General features: G+C 32.7%; 1 protein-coding gene across 3 annotated transcripts in view; it reads right to left on the reverse strand.

Annotated features, from left to right (window-relative positions):
• The window catches only part of LOC106690387 (cGMP-specific 3',5'-cyclic phosphodiesterase), an 85240-nt gene extending 77286 nt beyond the window's left edge, over window positions 1–7954 (reverse strand). For all 3 annotated transcript variants that reach the window (XM_014435818.3, XM_014435817.2, XM_014435819.2), the window contains exons 1-2: window positions 7778–7954; window positions 405–628 (exon numbers count right to left, since the gene is read on the reverse strand). In XM_014435818.3, coding sequence (XP_014291304.1) covers window positions 405–628; window positions 7778–7923 — 370 coding nt within the window. In that variant the 5' untranslated portion in view covers window positions 7924–7954. The remainder of the gene's footprint in view (window positions 1–404; window positions 629–7777) is intronic.
• Window positions 7955–19169: the final 11215 nt, after the last annotated feature.

The following is a 19169-nucleotide window of genomic DNA, read 5'->3' on the forward strand; positions in this document are numbered from 1 at the left end:
CTGACCATCTTCCTATATATTCTTTGGAGGGTATCATAGGAGAAACCACAAGATAAAGGAAGCCAAAATTAGGAACTTTATATACTACAACAGATGAATACAAGAGGAATATTTGGATTATGGAAAATAAACTATATCCTTGGCAAAACAGCTGCATTTCGCAACATTATTTAACTTAAGCATGAAACGAATTTAGGACTTCATTTTGAACCTTGAGGTACTCCAGTGCAAATTTTATGTTTTGAGGAAGCTAAGGTTTCGACGATGACTTAGATCTATCGGTAAATTTTCTAAACAGAATCATACTATATGTTCTAATTAATAGGAACTTATCATGTGCTAACTGCTTAATAGTTTATCATTTAATTATGGAACCTACTGTTAATAGTAATATTAAAGTTCACCTGTTTCGACGGTGACATCAAAGAGCTTGGCTATGAGGATGTGGCCCCTGGCGAGGAAGAGAGAGCCGCGGTCGGCCCTTGTGAGGAGGCCCACGTTGACAAGGATCTTGTGGCAGAGGACATCGATGTCCAGCTCGTTCGAGACGTCCCGGATCAGTTCCATGAACAGCTCTCCCTCGTCCAGCAGTCCTAGCCGGCGTCGCCATTCTCTTGACTCTCTGGGTCTGGGAAAATAACGCATAAATAAGACTTTTTTTTTTTTATATTTTTTTTGTACCTATGTATATATAAAACATGTAAATAATAAAAATAAAATATATTAATATTACAAACCAATGAATGTGATGTACAATACTGAAATATGTCATGATAAGTATAAGGGAGAGGAATAACCAACGGCACCTCCTCCAGATGTGATATAAAATTTAATTTTCAAACGAGAAGATCTCTTATCCAGCTTCAGTTCCGGCCAAGGGAAGGATTGGGGCGGCTTGTGGTAGTCCCACGAAATGAAAATTTGATCTCCCACCATGGCTAGGATAGGTTGGTTATTTCTAGATATCCCCCTTCGTATATCAGAAATGACTATGAAGGGAGGTCATTAAAAAAATAAATAAATAAGTAGTCATTTATATGATGTTTGGGATATCCGAGTAATTTGTCATCAATCGTTTGTAGTCGGTCGAAATGTAACTAATTGTTAACAGTTCAAATATGAAGGTAATTATGTAAAGTTATATAGTTGACGTACCAATGTGCTTTTTTAATAGAGTTGAATGTTTTTTTTTTTTTAATATTTGAAGTTTTTTACTATGACTGTCTTGCTGTTCCAAATATTTGTGATGCGTAGGGTGTAGGTGACGGTTAGGAAAGAAACTATTTTCAATTATTTGTAGTGAAATGATTAATTTATTCATGAAAAGATTCAGAAAATAATTGAGATTTCGTTCTCACTTATTGGGCCATGCCTATTTATACAATTCCGTTTTCAAAAATCATAATTCTATATTTATGGTGAATCCTTAATATTATAATTTGAGATTATAAATACAAAACATGTAATCCTGAAAAAAATCTGTTTAAATGCAATACCATACCCCTACAACTACTGCAACTACCATACCGCATTACTGATCAGGCTAGAGGGTCTGCCAGATTTATACATGAAGGGGCAAAAGTAGACAAAAAGAAAAATGCAAAAATAAATCCAATTGAATGTGTTTGGATAATTTATCTTAAATTTTTTATTTCATTATGTAAATTTAAAAATATAATAGTTTATGATGAAATGATATTGCTGAAAATATTAGAATAACGTTGTGTGTGGTATTTATTAATAGTACTTTAGGACATCATGTATGTCACAAGCCACTCTATGAAGATCCTCCGAACTCATCCATTACCTTTCGAAAGAAAATGGAGGCAATCGAGGCAAGAAATAAAGTGTATTGGAATTGTAAATAATTTGCAATTGGAAATGTACAATAAATTGTATAAATTCCTGATGTACAGCTAGTTAAATGAGGGGCCTTCTAACCTATAGGACCATATAGTATATTTCAAAGTTAGGAGGATGCACTACTAGGTATTGCATAAGGACTCTATTATGCCTCTCATTAGCTTATTGTATTCATTTTTATTGTTACAAATAAAATTGCTAAATTAAAAATAAAAATCGAAATATTAAATCACAGTGAAATAATTATAATGTTTTATCATGAGTTATATTTTAGTGTTTACAATAAATCTTCAATTGATCATAGTTATTGATAAACTGAATAAGATCGGTCGAATCTAAACAGTCGATTCTGTGAGGGCATCGCATCGAACACACTAGAGAAGAGGGCGATCCCGTTCAAGTGCACCTCCTCTACGGCTAAGTACTCAGCTTAGTCATGTCTTTTAAAGATTTAGCTAGCTGCTAATCAGTCGAGAGCTTTCGTCCTGTCTTATCCTCTATGGATCCTAGATGAACCTAGATACTGAGAGCTCGACCAAAATCCAAGTCAGGTCTAAGCTATGCGGTTCAGAGAAGTCTAATTTTAAACAATTACCGATTTAATTGAAATTTTAAACAATTCAATATGTTTAATAATTTTACGTACCTTTATACTATTAAACAAAATATGTATTAATGTAATAATTCAATTGGATGTGAAAAATTGTTCTTCTTAATTATAAATCAAATCCTTAATTGAAGGTATATACAAAGGCGATTATAGCATCTTCAAATTTTTGGCAAACTGTAAAAACGTTCGAATTAATTGAAAATTATATGCAATAATCGTTATTTCTGTTTCTTCTATCAATGGTACATAATACATTAATAATACACATCACGCCGATTTAGCAAATTTTTTAAATGTTGCATGATTTAATGAATTTATTTTTACAAATGTTGTTATATTTGATATTATTATATTAATACATCTTTTTACGGTAAGATAACGCAGTGCCTATTTCTGGGATTTCGAGGGAGAGGTGTCCTGGTAAGTTTTCATTTATTATACAGTATAGATTTCCGTACATGGTCTATGACAATGAAAACTAAAATTGAGATTATATTTTTATACATATAAATAAAATATTTAATTACTCCCTTAAAAAATATTCCTATCTACGCATCTGGGATGTGTTAAAATTTTCATTGCCTACGATTGTAGCCATTTAACGGTGGCACTGTATAATGATTTCCCCAGTTCGGGTAGATACACTTATAGTAGAAACTGATCCAATCTCGGTTACATAAAATTTTCACTGTATAATGAAAGCTTATCTCTATCTATTAACAAAAATCTTATAAAAGAAGAAAAATGAAACGACATTTAATTCTGTATAATAGTTTATATCATAATCCATTCAACTATTAAGTTATTTCAACTAAATTTATATATTATATGAAGAACTATCTCCATGCATCAAGTTCAAACATACCTAAAAATTAGAATTTAATTTATTATCTCATATAGAAAAACAATATCTCACAGTATCAGTACCTTAGTACAAAAAAAAAATGAGGTTCATTTATACTTTGAAGCCGAAGAACTAACCAGAACTTATAAAGCTTGCTATTTAGGGATCACGCTGAACTCTAAGCTGACCTGGCTAAAACAAATCCATAAAACAACTCGGAAAGGACGATAAAAATTGAAGCTGATGAAAAGGCTAACAGGGACTAAATGGGGAGCGTCTCAGGACGTACTTAGTACGGCCTAATCTAGAGTATGGAGCTGAACTCCCTGAACATCTTCCAAAGTAGCGGTAGGAAAGTTAGACAAAGTTCAAAATCAAGCCTTACGCATAATCACTGGCGATGTGAAATCAACTCCCATCACAGCTATGGAACTCCAAGCAGGTCTTGAACCACTACAGGGTAGGAGGGAGAAATCTCCTCTGTTTCTTTATGAAAACTTTATGTGACGAGAGGAACACTGGTAGGATTATCGTAAAGTGAATGAACGACTAAGGTCCCATCGCACTTTTATTTCAAAAGCTGAGGAAATGCTTCACCAGATAGACCTACCAACTGATGAAAGACAGAATATAAGCATCTCCTACATGCCAAAGCACGATTCCGCTGAAGTCTACGGGTGACTCTAACTGGTATGTGGTCGGATCAAGAAAGATTGGCCTGAACCCGAGCTTAGAGCTGCTGCACTAAAAACAATTTATGAGCCTCTATCGAGCAATGGTTACACATTTATACCAATGGGCCTGCGTATGGTATTAACAAAGGAGCTGGAGCTGGTGTATACTCAATCAACTTTCAACTGTCATTTCCCGGAAGGAAAGAAGTGGAGCCTACTGCATAAGGATAAACGAATCCCTAGCAATCTTAGCAGAGCTCTCTGGCTTGTTTTCGCCTTGAAACAGGACACGACCTGCTCCAAAAACTCCTTCATCGAATTGGCATTGTAGATTCCTCGAAATGTCCTCTATACAACATGGGAGACATGGATGGAGAAGATCTTCGGTAGGATGCGGACCAACCTTGAGGAAAAATAAAATTGTATTGGTCTACGAGAGGTAAAATGCCGTAATAGCATACTTCTTGTGGCGTAGGAAAAAAAAAGTATCAGAAATATAATCTAGTATAGTAATAATAGATTGTAACTTTGGAGGACAGTGAAACTAGTATAAGGTTGAAAATTACCTAAACAAGTTAATTGTTTTATAGGCCGTAGAACGTTTTGAAATTATGGCTTAATCTACTTTAACCATCCTAGATAAAACTATAATAATAATAAAATAGTTAAAACACCCTATTTCAGTGAAATTCTGACATATACAATTTTTTCTATTTATAGGAATTAAATATATTATTGATTATATTCTAGCAAAATTATTAACTTTTTACTTTAAACTATTTCAATTTTCAATGCTTTAATTATTCCCTTTACTAGTTTAATTAATTCTTAAAGTAGTTCTCTCTCTCCGAGCCCTCTCCCGTAATGGGTTTTAGAGTTTCAATTCGAACCACTCCATAATTTTTTCAATGTGGCTAGAATTAGTCTAACAGCCATTCATCAAATCCGTTTTAATTAATCATCTTTTTTAAAAGGAAAAAAAAATTATTTCACTCCCGTCCAATTCTAACTTTTTCAATGAGGCCGTTTTCGTTAAAACGGCGTTTTGAAAAGTTTTCAACTTTCGCCTATTGAAAACCAGGGATTGAAAGTCACGACTAGTTTATATTCGGACAAATAAAATGGATTTCTAATTTAATAGAAAACAATATTTTTTTTATTGTCAACATAGAATTGGGCACTTTAATCGACTGACATATTTGATTTTACATTGAATTTTCGTAACATTATAAATAAATAATAAGTCCGAGACAATGTAGAATTAATATAACTTTATTAATAATTATTATTGAGGAAAAATATTCTTAGTACCTTATTAAATCCACTTTGTACAAAATAAATCTATGTAAGAATTAAATTGTTTTATTAATTTAATTTTTTAACAATTCTATCTTATATGAATGTTTCTGCATTATTTACGAAGTTTTGGCCATTTTTACTATTTAAACTTTTTCCTTCCTTTTTAACTTCTTCAACCCAGTCAGTTTACTAAAGTTCTTGGATACTATAAATACAACTTCATAGAAACATTAGGAGACATTTTTTTCTTGGGGCTTTATGTCTAAAATGTATTAATTTAAATTCATATATACATATAGGATATGTATAAAATAAAATTAGTAAAAAAAGGTATTGTTATATAGTTTTATTTTCACATTGTGGGTTTAATATGGCCCTGTGAATAATTTTTCTTGATCATTCTCATAGATAAATAATAATTTTAAAATTAATTCCTCTAACAAAAGATATAACAATAATAAAGTCGATAATAATAATATTTATCGTTGTGTCTTTGACTTGATGACAATTTTTTTCAAACCTACCTGTTTACCCTGTTAAACGAAATATTTATAAAATAAAAGAATATAAACCAGTTCTTACTTTTGATTCAACAACAAATTAAAATACCTACCTTTTGCGAAATTGCTGGGAGGTCATCTCAAGGTGCCAGCACTTTAGAGATTTAGTTTGAACTTAAAAAGTACCTATTCAACTTGGGATTTGTGTTTTTTTTTTTTTTTTATCAAGTACATATAAACGTTAATAACTGTTATAAAATAACAGAATGATAATTAACAAAACTGTTTGGAATACACAATTGGTATACTTTAATGAAATTGTAAGACATATTGATACAAACTAATACGCCAATAAGTGGGCATATTATCATTGGGATCTCAAGAGACTGGTCCACCTCCCGTTTTTATGAGGATTTGATGGAACTTTACTTCTGCTGCCCTTGAAAGTATTTCATTACATCCTTTCTTTACCAAATTATACAATCCCACCATCATACATCAATAGTAGCCCGGAATTAAAAACCTCCATCAATTTTCGAAATACCTGTTGCCGGTCTTCAAACTTATACACAATGGTCCACCGAACTGCATCTTTCGACAAACCCTTCCATACCAGATCCTCTTCCCTGTGGAATTCCATTCCTTCATCTATCTGTCGCTCCAGTACCCTTCCCACGTTCAAATACCGCTAATTCCATCATTTTCTGATCCAGTTCACGAAGAATTAAAATACATATTCTACATCTACATAAAAACTACTGCATTAACTCTTAAGTTCGAAGTATTTATACTTTTACTTAGTATAACTTGGTTGTTTTTTTCAAGTAAAAGATACAAGTTTACTTTTTTATGTTCAAATGCCAAAAAATTACTTTATTATGATTGGTTATTTTTTTATTATGATTTAATTATTCTTTTTTTTTTCAATTCCTAAATATTAAAAAAAAATTGAAAAGTTTTTGGATTGACTTTTTGGTCTGTTTCATAACCTAAACTCAGGCTACGAAACAGAAACTTAATATAACTTGACTAATAGGAAACATTAAAAGCTGACAGGGGCATTTCATCTACGTTAAGAAAATACCGGTCCGGTGTGGCTAGGATATATGGTTCTAGTTGTTTTATTTGGTTTGCTTTAACTGTGGGAGTATTTTAAACATATTTTTCTATTCTGCCATTAAAAATACTTTAGCTTTTAAATCACAGATTAGATTATGAATATAATTTTAAATCAGCTTAAATTATGTATTAAAATATTATAATATTAAATATTAAATTATGTATTAAATTATGTAACTGTACAACAGCAATATGTAATACACAATGTAATAATTATGTAATTATAATAATTATCTAACTGTACAGCAGCAATAAACTATAAAATTATAAAAAGAAAACCATAGTACTAAAAATTCATGAAATCATTGATAAAATAAAAGCCATTTCTTGACGGAATTTAGGTTATACAAGACAATGCATTTAGGATCGCTTCACCGCAATGTTCACCACCCTTTAACATATTGAAGGGTAAGGTATCCTATTTATACAAGCTAAGTGTAATAGCGTTATACCATTGATGCACATGAGACGTGTTCCTCTAAGCATTTCAAAGAAAAGAATAATTACCGTACTTTAATGATCATCCAAATTACTTTTGGAATTACTTGGAAAGATATTTTGGATAACTTTATATGACATTCTTTATATATTACTATCCGACCCTCCTCATAATTCTATTCTATCTTACCCATAGTCCTATTAGATCATCCTCATAAACTTATTCAATTCTCTACATTATCCTATTTTATGCTCCGTATAATTATTTTCTGTCCCCTCTAATAATCCGATTCTATCCTCCACATAATCCTGTTCAATCATCTATATAGTTCTGTTATATCCTCCACATGATCCTATTCCATCCTAAACATAATCCTATTCTATCCTCCATATAATCCTATCCTATAGCCTAGACATTACTATCCCATACCTGGATGGTGACCTGGATCTCTTGAAGGGGGACGCCGCCAGCCAGGACGCGGCAAGCTCCGAAGTGACAGACGGTCTCCTGACGGCAGCACTCTGACGGGCCAACCACCGCTCCACCAGCTCAGGCTTACGATCGAGGAGGCACATCACCTCCTCATCCTCCGTCCGTCACAACTCCCTGTTAACATAACAATAAAATATTAAAATGACAATAGTAAAATTGCTAACAATTTAAATTCAAATTCATACTTTTATATAGTCATAATTAGAAGAACTAATAGCCACTGAAAATTACTAAACCATATAGATGACATTAAGAAATAATTATAAAAACATTACACCCTCACACTTAAATATACTCCAAGAACTTCAAAATTTCAATGTGACCCGAGGAAAGTATAAAAATAATTGGAGTGGTATACCTTTCAACAATAACAACTACTGAAACACAGAAACATTTATTAATAAATTAAGCTTATTTATACTTTTTTCGTCACTCTCCATTACCTCTCCACCTAGGACTTTATAAGTTAATTTTCTAAAATCGATGGCTTTAGGTATATTACTAAAGTAGGTATACGGTTATTATGCTGGAAATCAGTTTTCAACCAAGAAAACTAGATAGTTATAAAATGGTTTTATAACTTTTGTTTATCCATTTTTTATTATTAAAACAAGGAAAATAGTTGATTTTTTTAAATAAAAAAATTTCAATTAAAGGAACTTGGGAGTGATCTACCTTAAATTTTCCATTAAAGTCCAATCAGACTATTTCATACCTGGCAGATACTAAAGACTTAATTGTACACTGAATTAACGAGATTAATAAAAATCGTTAGAGTACTTTCGAGGCAAATAGAAAATTTCATAGTATAATAATTTTCTCAGCTATCATACCACTAAGGTAAGATCTATACAAATATATATATTATTCATTGGCGTAGTAAGGTAGCTATTCATTAATTTACTGAGTTCCAAGTAACTGTTCACATAACAGTTTCATGGACTAACTTTTATATTGATCTGGAAGTTTTTATTATGTTTTTATTTCTCTGTTATTTAGTTTAATATTTCAATAATTTTAAGTTTATTTTTGCTCTATCAGGAAATTTCTAGTAGTTCTGATTATCTTAAATTTCTTGATTTCATTTTTAATATCTTCCATACCTTATAATTTATGCGTAAATAAATTTTTACAATTGTATTTTAAATAAGTTATATTTTAAATAGTATTTTTTGTTATCTTTGTAGATTTAATTATTATATTATTTTTTGTAGTATGTTATATTTTAATTAGAATTTTTTCTTCATTGTAATACTCTAAGATTTTTCGATTTAAAAAAAATTTGGTTGTTTGTTTTTCTTATTGTCTATTCATATTACATTTGTTATTTATTTATTATACAAACGGTACTCTATATATCTCTGGGCATAACAAAGGTAAATAAATAAATATAGGCAAGTGAAAGTAAAAATTGCAATATAATTTAACTATAATAATGCTTTGAAAAATCATAAAATTATCTTCTTCAGTTTTACGAGACTACTACTATCAAGAAAGTCTTACACATTCCCTAGTTGTTAACCACAAAAATTTACTTTTTATCACTAAATCAAGGAGCTACCTAAACACACCACAATATTGGAAATTTCATACCTTAAAATGAAAATACGAAAGAAACAAGCTTTTGATCAGAAGTTCATCAAAGTAAAAATACAAATTTCTCGACCTGTCTGAGATTACAATTACCAATTATGGTTTTTCATCATAGATTATACACCACTATAAATCCTGTTTTCCGAGACAGGTAAAACCCTAACTAATATCGTAATGGAATGAGGAGTGGAGAAACAGGCCTAAGAAACTAATAGAAGTACAATCAAACTGAGATAAGCGGAATACAAGTATTGTTTAAATAAGAAGAAGTATCCTGTGCCAACTTTGAAACCGCAATTCTGCATTCACTCATGGAATAGAATTCCCTTGCTGTTTCAGTTGTGGGCAACCCAAGAAATAACTTTGCTAGAATAATGCAAGATTCGAAATAATAAAATTAAATCCCTATTGGACTTTATGGAACTATCCATATTCTAGAAAAAGGTTTAAACTGTTTTTAAAAAATATCAATGAATTATTACGATAAAAAAAAATATGAAGTAATTGAAAATTAATCGTATTGAGCTCCTAGTTGAAATCTTGGTTTGTTGCAGTAGTATACAAATGATCGTATAACGAATAAGAATGCGCCTGAAATTTAAAAACGGCGTGTAAACTGCCACTTTTTTTCCCTCACCTCCTTTATTAAATAGATAAATAACAGAATATATATATAGGTATTTCGGACTGTTCCTGGCTCTTTGGAGTGAACCCTTTGAGCCTGTAGGAGTACAACCGGGCCAGTTTGGGGTAGTTGCTTGAGGGCGACTACTGGTGCCGTAAAAACGACGAACAGTAGAGGTCCCAGCACAGAGCCTTGAGGGACTCCGCAGGTTGTGGGGACTGGAAGCGAGAAGTCCCGTACTCGTTTGGCAAAAGATCTTCTACTAAGATAGCTTCCGACCAGTCGGCATAGAGTAGCGGGAACTTGAACTCCTCTAGTCGGCGGAGTAGGAGCGGGTGGGAAACACTCTCGAAGGCCTGGCTGTAGTTCAGAGAGATGAAGGTCGTCGCACAATTCTTCATCATCTGTCCTATGGTGTGCTCTTGAAGCTTCGCAGGCGACAACTTCTGAAATCCTGTCTGATCGGGGGATTCAACTTCGGCTTCCCTTCTTTACTCCTTAAGGCACTCACACCACCCGTGGTAGCCTTACTTATCTCACCTTTCAAACAAATACTTAAAGCGAGAATGTTGGTCAATGCCACAATTTCACAAGAAGAAATTATAACCAGAAAAAAAATCCTTTCCGGTCGGTCCCACCCCACTAAAACCCCAGGTAGCAACGGTCCTACATCATTTTTTAAATATTTACTTAAACGGGAGAAAAGACTTTAAGAAAGTCAAGTCGAGAAATATTTAAAATACTCCTGAAATTGGAAGATGGCGTGAAAACATACTTGTTCTTTAATTAATAATTTTTCTTCTCACCATAGATATCTAACACTATCATTTCACATAATTTGATTTTTATGAAGCGAAATTAACCAATTGAAATAATTTAAATATTTTTTAGAAAATGTTTAAACATGAAGATGTTTATGAAACAGGATAATTTTTTTAACATTGCGTACATTAATACCCATAACATATCACAAAATAGTTAAGAAACAATAATGCTGTTAATAATATTAAACAAGTAATATGCATATCTTTGTGAATATGTACACAATAATTTTATTTTTAAAAAATGTAATATTAAAAGAGCCCGTTGCGAATAAATCGATTTCGGCTGAAAACAGTATTTCGTCCTGATAGAGAAAAAAATATTATTTCATTTCCAAGAGAAAGAGAAGATTTGAACCCTTATCTGTCCTAAGAAAGAGAGTTTGGAAAGCAGCCAGATCATCAGCATTGAACCTGCTACCCTCGCGGCGGTCACCGGATCAAATACAGCTGAGTTATGACAGATAAAAACATTTAATTTCACAAAATATATTGACGAGAGGGATACTAATTTAAATAATAATCCACAGAGGGTGCCAGAAATAGCAAGTACCTCCTTCAATAATCTTCATAATGGCGTAGCCTAAATTAGGGCAAGGTATACTGAAATAGTATCAGGAAGGTTTGATATTATTCTCAAGAGATTTTTCCGTGCAGTTGTAATCTACATTATTCTGATGAAAGAATTAGCATACAATATTTAAAAGGATTTTTTTTTTATTATTGAAATTTACAACTATATAAAACAAAAATACAATAATTAAATGTGATAAATGTAGCAGAACACATGATTATCTTGGGAAGGAACCTCCAAATGGTGGTACTTGAATCATTGCTTTCAATTAAAAGATCCCGTGGCGGGCATCTTCTTTTAAGACACCTCGGAGGATTATCAGGGATTGTCAAGGATGAGAGATTAAGAACTAATGGGTTTGTGGGTACTTGATTATCATAATAATATGGGAGTTTTTGTAGTAAAAGGGAAGTTTAGAGAGTTTGTCAAGTAGTTATTATAGTAATCGGAATCTACGAGCACTTTCTTGTCGTTTAAGTCTAGTATGGGGATTCCAAGTAAGTTTCTTGTCAAGGATGAGAGATTAAGAACTAATGGGTTTGTGGCTACATGATTATCATAATGTTGGGGAGTTGTTGGAATAAAAGGGAAGTTTAGAGAGTTTGTCAAGTAGGTATTATAGTAATCGGAATCTACGAGCACTTTCTTGTCGTTTAAGTCTAGTATGGGGATTCCAAGTAAGTTTCTTGTCAAGGATGAGAGATTAAGAACTGATGGATTTATGTGAGTAAGGATTTTGGAATGAAAGGAGGTATTTCTATTTCAGGACAAATCTGCAACAGATGGGGTATTTAGGTCTATATGGATGAGTTTATTTGTGACGTAATAAGGAGCATTAAGGATTTAGGATTGTAAGGATTGGATACGGGAGAATTTGATGGTTTGGTGGAGCCCCAAAGCTCAATTCCGTAGGTTGAATCAGGTCTGATTATCATAATATATAAGAGTTTTTGTAGTAAATGTGAAGTTTGGCGCGTTTGTCAAATAGGTGTTGTAGTCATTGGAATCTACGAGCAGTTTCTTGTCGTTTAAGTCTAATATGGGGATTCTAAGTAACTTTCTTGTCAAGGTTTCCACCTTCCTAAATATCGAATCGGTTCAACAGGCGTTAGTTGGATATTAAAAAAGATGCAGTAGAGCAGTAAGGCAGAGGATCACGACGGAGAGTAAAGTAGATCTGATGAAATTTTTTAGAATTTATTTTGATTCTTTAGTTGTGAGGCTATTCTTCAATGGATGTTATATGTTCCTGCAGAGTTTGTGATACAGTCATAGGAATTGAAATTCAATTTATAGAATGGATTAAAAGTAGTAACAGAGAGAAAAAAGTTTAAAAAATAATAAGTGAATAAGTATTTTATATGTATTATAGTATTAAGTAAAATAAAAAATAAGTGAAAAAAAATTCATGGAAAATGATAATTCTCACGGTCACTATTCACAAGTGTTACAAAAAAAAAAAAAAGTAAAATAATTAATTTTACAAAAGAAAAATATTTTATTGCTCATTAAAATGGCCGTTTCTTGATTCTCTTTTAAAAAATTGGTTTTTAATTAATTCTGAGAATTATCTAAGGCGATTTTTAAGCATTAGTGAAACAATTAAATCACTTTCCATTTATTTTACAAAATAAAACTAATAAATAATACGACCTTTGTGACGGAATCCCGCAACTTACGATTTTTTTCTTAGAGCTAGTGAAGGCATAGTACTTAGGCCGAGACGTCAGAAATCATTGTACAATTTATTTCATTACCATGCTTTTATTTCTTACTGTGCCTAAGCTATTGTCTGGGTGATGAACTATATCTCTATCATGATAATATATTACAATATAACAAGTACTTTCGATTGAAACCAAAACGAACGTAGTAGCTTCTATCAGGCATACATAAATTAAAGAAATCACGATACTTATATGTCCTGATCTCGAAAATTGTTTATGTATAAAATGGAAGAAGTAATCGACTAACTAGCAAGGGGGAAGAAGGGAAAGTCGGATGAAAGAGGGTCCGAAAGGTAGTCAGTTCAAAAGGAAATGAACACCAAAGAAGAATGAAGGGGGAAGATCTGTTGATAAGAAAGCTGCCATTTCAGCATTGCTCGTAACAACTAACATTACTGTTGACACCTTTTCCTATCTCTTAAGGTAAATAATTTACTCCACTAACTTAAACTGCAAAGTTTTTGACAGAAAACAAGAATAATAAAAATACTACAATAAATTATGATAAAAATTATGTAAACAAAAGAAAAAATATATAGTTCTGGTCTTAATTATAGAATATTGTTTTTTAATCACTGACCGAATTATATCATTATATTCAACCAGTACCACGATAGGGCTTGTAAGCCTTTGTATGTACATACTTGGTACATAATTTTAACTAAAGATGAATGAAAACATAATTTTTATAAGTGATAGAAAATATACAATTCAATTATTTGAATCATGTGAGCTTTGAATTAACAACTAGTTAGATTCGAGACTGCAAAGAGAAGACATTTTTTCTGGAACGGATATATAAATATAACCTATATAAGTAAATTTAAAAACCTTAGTAAAGTAAAAAAAAAAAGGAACAAAAACAAATAACGAAAATACATTTTGAATTTATAATGAAAAATACGGCTAACTTGATTAAAAGGTCTAGATGTGGTTGTATATAAGTCAAGTAACATCTAGTATTTTCTAACCAATTATTGGTTACCACCTTACCAGCTTGGTTATATCCTGCATGTGTTTGTATGTACCTTTATGGTTTTAGTTTTTTTCAAATCAAACAGCTATCTGGACATACGGAGTTGAGCTTTGGGGCTCCACTAAACCATCAAATTCCTCCAGAATCCAATCCTTACAGTCCAAAATCCTTCGTAAAATCCTTAATGCTCCTTACTTTGTCACAAATCAAGTCATCCATCAGGACCTCAATGTTACATATGTTGCCGATTTGGCCAGAACCACATACCGTTCCTTCCATAATAAACTTCCCAACCACCCAAATCCACTTGTTTCTAACCTGGCTTCTCCTTCATTACCTAATAATCCTCCTAGGCGTATGAAAAGAAGATGGCCTCGAGATCTTCTCCTCTAGAAATGTTATTGGAGTTCTATCAGTGGGTAGATTCTGGGTAGAAAGTGAATCTTTGGATCTTCCTAATGCTTCTGAGAAATTCTTATATATGAAAGGAGCAATTTTAGTGACTTACTATTTTTTTTTTAATTTAAGTCTCCTCTTCATAGGTAAATGTTTCAAAGTTGAGATAAGACCATCGCCATACCGGGGTTAAGAGGGGCGAGTTGGATAGGAAGGATTCCCTTCTGATATTTTAGGGTGTTACGTCTCCTGTAGTGAAATTAATGTCGTTCATCGACCAACATTAAGCTATGGAACTGCTATAGTGCAAAATGTATGGAGGTAACACTGTCGTGGTAGTTAGTAGCATTGTACCATCATATACGTTCATATGAAATTCGATTTCCCGTAAGAACTGTTAGCATAATTGAGGCTCCATGACAGCCATTTAAGTCTCTTCGGGCTGTCAAAAAAACTCACACTATGATAAAAGATTTTGATCTTTAGAGGTTTTGTATTTTTCACCTCGATTACACAAAAATCGTAAACATCCTCAAAAGGTGTTTTCGGATTAGATGATTTACATCTTCAGAACAAATCAGATCAAAAACTACTAGTTCACCTTAAAATCCTTTAAGGAATTAAGATCATTTAAAAAATTTACTCCGTTCAACTGAAAACATTGGAAAGTTAGCGTCGCTGGAGAAGAACCGGAAAAGGGTAAACAAACTGGTGCAGCAGGCGGAACACACAACATTCATTTACCTCCCTACTTATGACCCCAAGCTTTGGTAGACCTGTGTTGAAGTTATTTTTGTAATTAAAAAATTAATAAAAGGTGTAAAGAGCAACAAACAATTATTATTTTTCATGTTCTATGAAATTCGTATTTCAGGGTTTCTCCAGGTGAAAATAATGATCAAAAATTTTGTTTCTTCCTAGAATACAGCAGTTTAACAAAAAATAACGGAACCATAATCATGGCTTTCCATCTCTTTTTTTCCTTTATTCTTCTTAATTCAAGCAAAAAACCTCTAATATTTAATAAATACATCTGTTGTGATTTATTGCTAACAATAACAATGTAATAATTTTTTCAAGCAAGCAAAATTAAAGATGCTTTAGAGAAAGTTTTTTTTTGAAAATTCGGCATTTAAACACTGGTACACTATTTCAACGATGATAAGACCTATACAAAAAAATATTTAATTGCACATTTGACATACCGAGTTTTATCAAAATCATGAGAAAATAGAAAAACTATCGAATCCTAGGCATATGCTCGCCATAAATATGTAATATCAGTTTCGTACAACTTTTTGTTTTTGGGCTAGGATGTTCACACACATAAAGAGATTATTTTGCGAAACTTTTTTATTTTGACTCCTATATTTTCGAGACTTCCCATATCGTAATCGTAATAATTTCCCTTACTACATATGCCATATATTACATATACCATACGTAAGTGAAAGTAAAAATTAACGATAACATCAAAAGATAGACTAAATTCCAGCGCTATGACTAAGCGAATCAAAATTCCAAAAATTATAGAAGAGCCAACACATATACACCTCGTATACTGTAAACTCTAGTATAGAGGTCAGCTAAAATGGTAACCGCATGGTAAATATAATCATGGCCACTAAAACGTCCCTTGTGGCTTTAAAGTTGTAGACCCCTTACTGACTCTATACTTAAACTTTCAACCAACAAGCCTATTCCATATTTATAGGCCATTAAAACCTTCCAGACGAATATTTCCCGCCTCCAATTTCCATCGACAATCTCTAAAATAATGGAATATTTTGAGAAAGGAGACTATCAAAATGATCTATATGACCAAAATATTTTTATAATGATTACACAATAATGGTAATTAACCACTAAAAGTATTATAATGATAAAGTACATCATAAATAGGTTAGATATAAACTATTGATAATAAAAGATAGTTAAAGAAGGATTTATATGAAAAAAGTAGCTTTTAGTGCACATTCAACAACAAGATCAAGGAATAAAAAATACATAATTTGGTAGTGGGATACACAGGATCTCCTCTTTTCCAGTAATTTAGGTAAAAGTTTACGGGGTCTTGGAATTCGACTCCTTAATGCTTTTGGCCCGCTCCGCACGAATCTGAAATTAACCCTTGTTAGCGTAATTACAGCTTAAAGTGACAACCCAGCGCCGTCATGTTTTTTGACCCAGAGGCCGACCTACTTTCGGATTAATTACACCACATAAATATATTGTGTATGTATGTATATTTAAATATATTATAATATATCATGTTTATTGTGTATTAGCTAAAACTTTGTCAACAATTCATAAAGCTAATAAAAGGTATAAAGTGAATTATTACATGGTTATAATAATTTAAATAGTGTAATTAATGAAGCGGCACATGTAATTTATTCATATAATTTTTTAAAAAATATAATGGTAAAAATGGAAATAGGTAAATTAAAAATAAAATATTTAAAATGAACGAAGATCTGAATTGATAGGCAGTTTTAGCCTTTAGAGTGTTAGACTTTACCTCTCGCAATCGTTCTGCGTTAACAGTTGTATTATTGGTTCCCATAAAGTATACGACCAATAGCCCGCTAGTATAAACTGTAATAGTCACTATTTATGACTATTTGTATAGTTACAGTGGCTGTATTACCAATAAGAGGGTAAAGTCTGAGGGAGAGAAGACCAGGTTGGGCCCAAGGGAATCAATATCTAACTGATCCCTCTGGCACCGGACCGCTGCCCTTCCTTCTGTCTGTCTGTGTGCTCAGCTGTGAATAGTTCTGTCTGTCTGTGTACTCAGCTGTGAATAGTTCTGTCTGTCTGTATGCTGAGCTGTGTATAGTTCTGTCAGTCTGTGTGCTCAGCTGTGTATAGCTCTGTCAGTCTGTGTGCTCAGCTGTGTATAGTTCTGTCTGTCTGTATGCTGAGCTGTGTTAAGTTCTAACTATGTATTGTGCATCTTTCTGTCTGTCAGTGTGCTGTGTTGTGAGCATTTCTGTTTGTGTTTATAGTTCTGTCTGTCTGTATGCTGAGCTGTGTTAAGTTCTAACTATGTATTGTGCATCTTTCTGTTCATCTGTGTGCTGTGTATGGTTCTATCTGTGTACTGTTCTGGATATATGTCTATATGTGTGCTGTGTCTAATTCTGTCTGTCAGTGTGCTGTGTTGTGAGCATTTCTGTTTGTGTTTATAGTTCTGTCTTCCTACGTCTTTATTCGTGCTATATCGAGCAAAGTTTCTGTCTGTGCGATGTACACAGTTCTGTCTGTGAACTAGTTAACCTTAATTTGTTATGCATATAGTTCTACCAGTATGTGTGCTATGTATATTGTTTTGTCTATCTTTGAGCTGAGTAAATAGTTCTGTTTGCCTATATGCTGTGCTGTTATAGTTTTGTCTCAATGGTTCTTTCGGTCTTTCTTATACACAGTTCTCTTTGCTTCTGTTTTCTATTTATATTTCTGTATGTTCAGTAAAAAGTGCTGACTATCCAGCATATATTCATATATTTTATTTCATATATTTATTCATATATATTTCATATTCATTTTTATGACTCCTTTTCAGATCATTTCTGACATTCGTGGGAGGGGGGTTTATCCACAGGGTATCAACCTACTTTAACCATGGTGAGGGCCAAGATTTAATTTCGTGGAGACATCACAGATATAAAAGTCGGCGAATCCCCTGGGCCAGGTTCGGACCGTCGATCTGTAGTCGCGAGGAAGTCAAAGCACTCTAATTCCCTCAGCAACAAACGGCCCGAAGTATAGTTTTATTTACCTTCTAAATATGGTATAAGCCTTCTTATGTTACTCAACTCATATTCATGATATAAAAAAAAGTCATTTTGACAAAATCATAACTACAAATACTCCCATAAAAGCAATATTAGGCCTTCAGCAAAATCAATTTAGTTGGCATATTCACCAAAACGATTTTGTAATAACTATTGCTATGAAAGGTGTAGCAGGGTCAAAACGCGCCTGTTTACCGGTTGTGAGTTGGAGCCCCACCCGGGTTTATTTCAACCATAAAATTATACAAAACTCGCTCACAGCCTCCCCCGGACATTTGTGACAACAGGTAAATAAATAGATGATTCAAGCAAAAGTGCTTTTTTTTGTTCCAAGCCATTTTGTTGGCTTTACGTAAAAAATAAGTCATGCTGAAAAAGAAGGAATGGTTTTTTCTTTTCTATATTACTAAAAACTGATTTGAAACCAGTTAGGACAGTTCTGAAAGCCAAAAACAAAATAAAAATCTAATTTAGCTTGATTTACCAAATGTTATTATGTTTAAGTAATTAGTACAAGCTAAGAAATCATCCAGAGTATACATCTGTTCATACCAAGGAATATTTTTATATAATCTTATTCAGAGTTTACTAGTCTATTGTAGTAGTGAGAATATGGGGGAGCTGGGGCGTTTTTTTGTGGAGGGAGTTCCTCGACTTACCACCAGAGCGCTGTAGGTTCAGACGGTGACCGCTAGATAGCAGCACCATCGGCAGTAGAGAGAATATGGGGGAGCTGGGGCGTCGATTTGGGCAGCCAATCAGAAGCCAGCATTTTGATGACGTCACACATGGCGGGAGATTTGAATTCAAATATTCG

The sequence above is a fragment of the Halyomorpha halys genome, unplaced genomic scaffold (assembly GCF_000696795.3).
Source record: "Halyomorpha halys isolate HHAL.00 unplaced genomic scaffold, Hhal_1.1 Scaffold1697.1, whole genome shotgun sequence".
NCBI classification, from domain to species: Eukaryota; Metazoa; Arthropoda; class Insecta; order Hemiptera; family Pentatomidae; genus Halyomorpha; species Halyomorpha halys.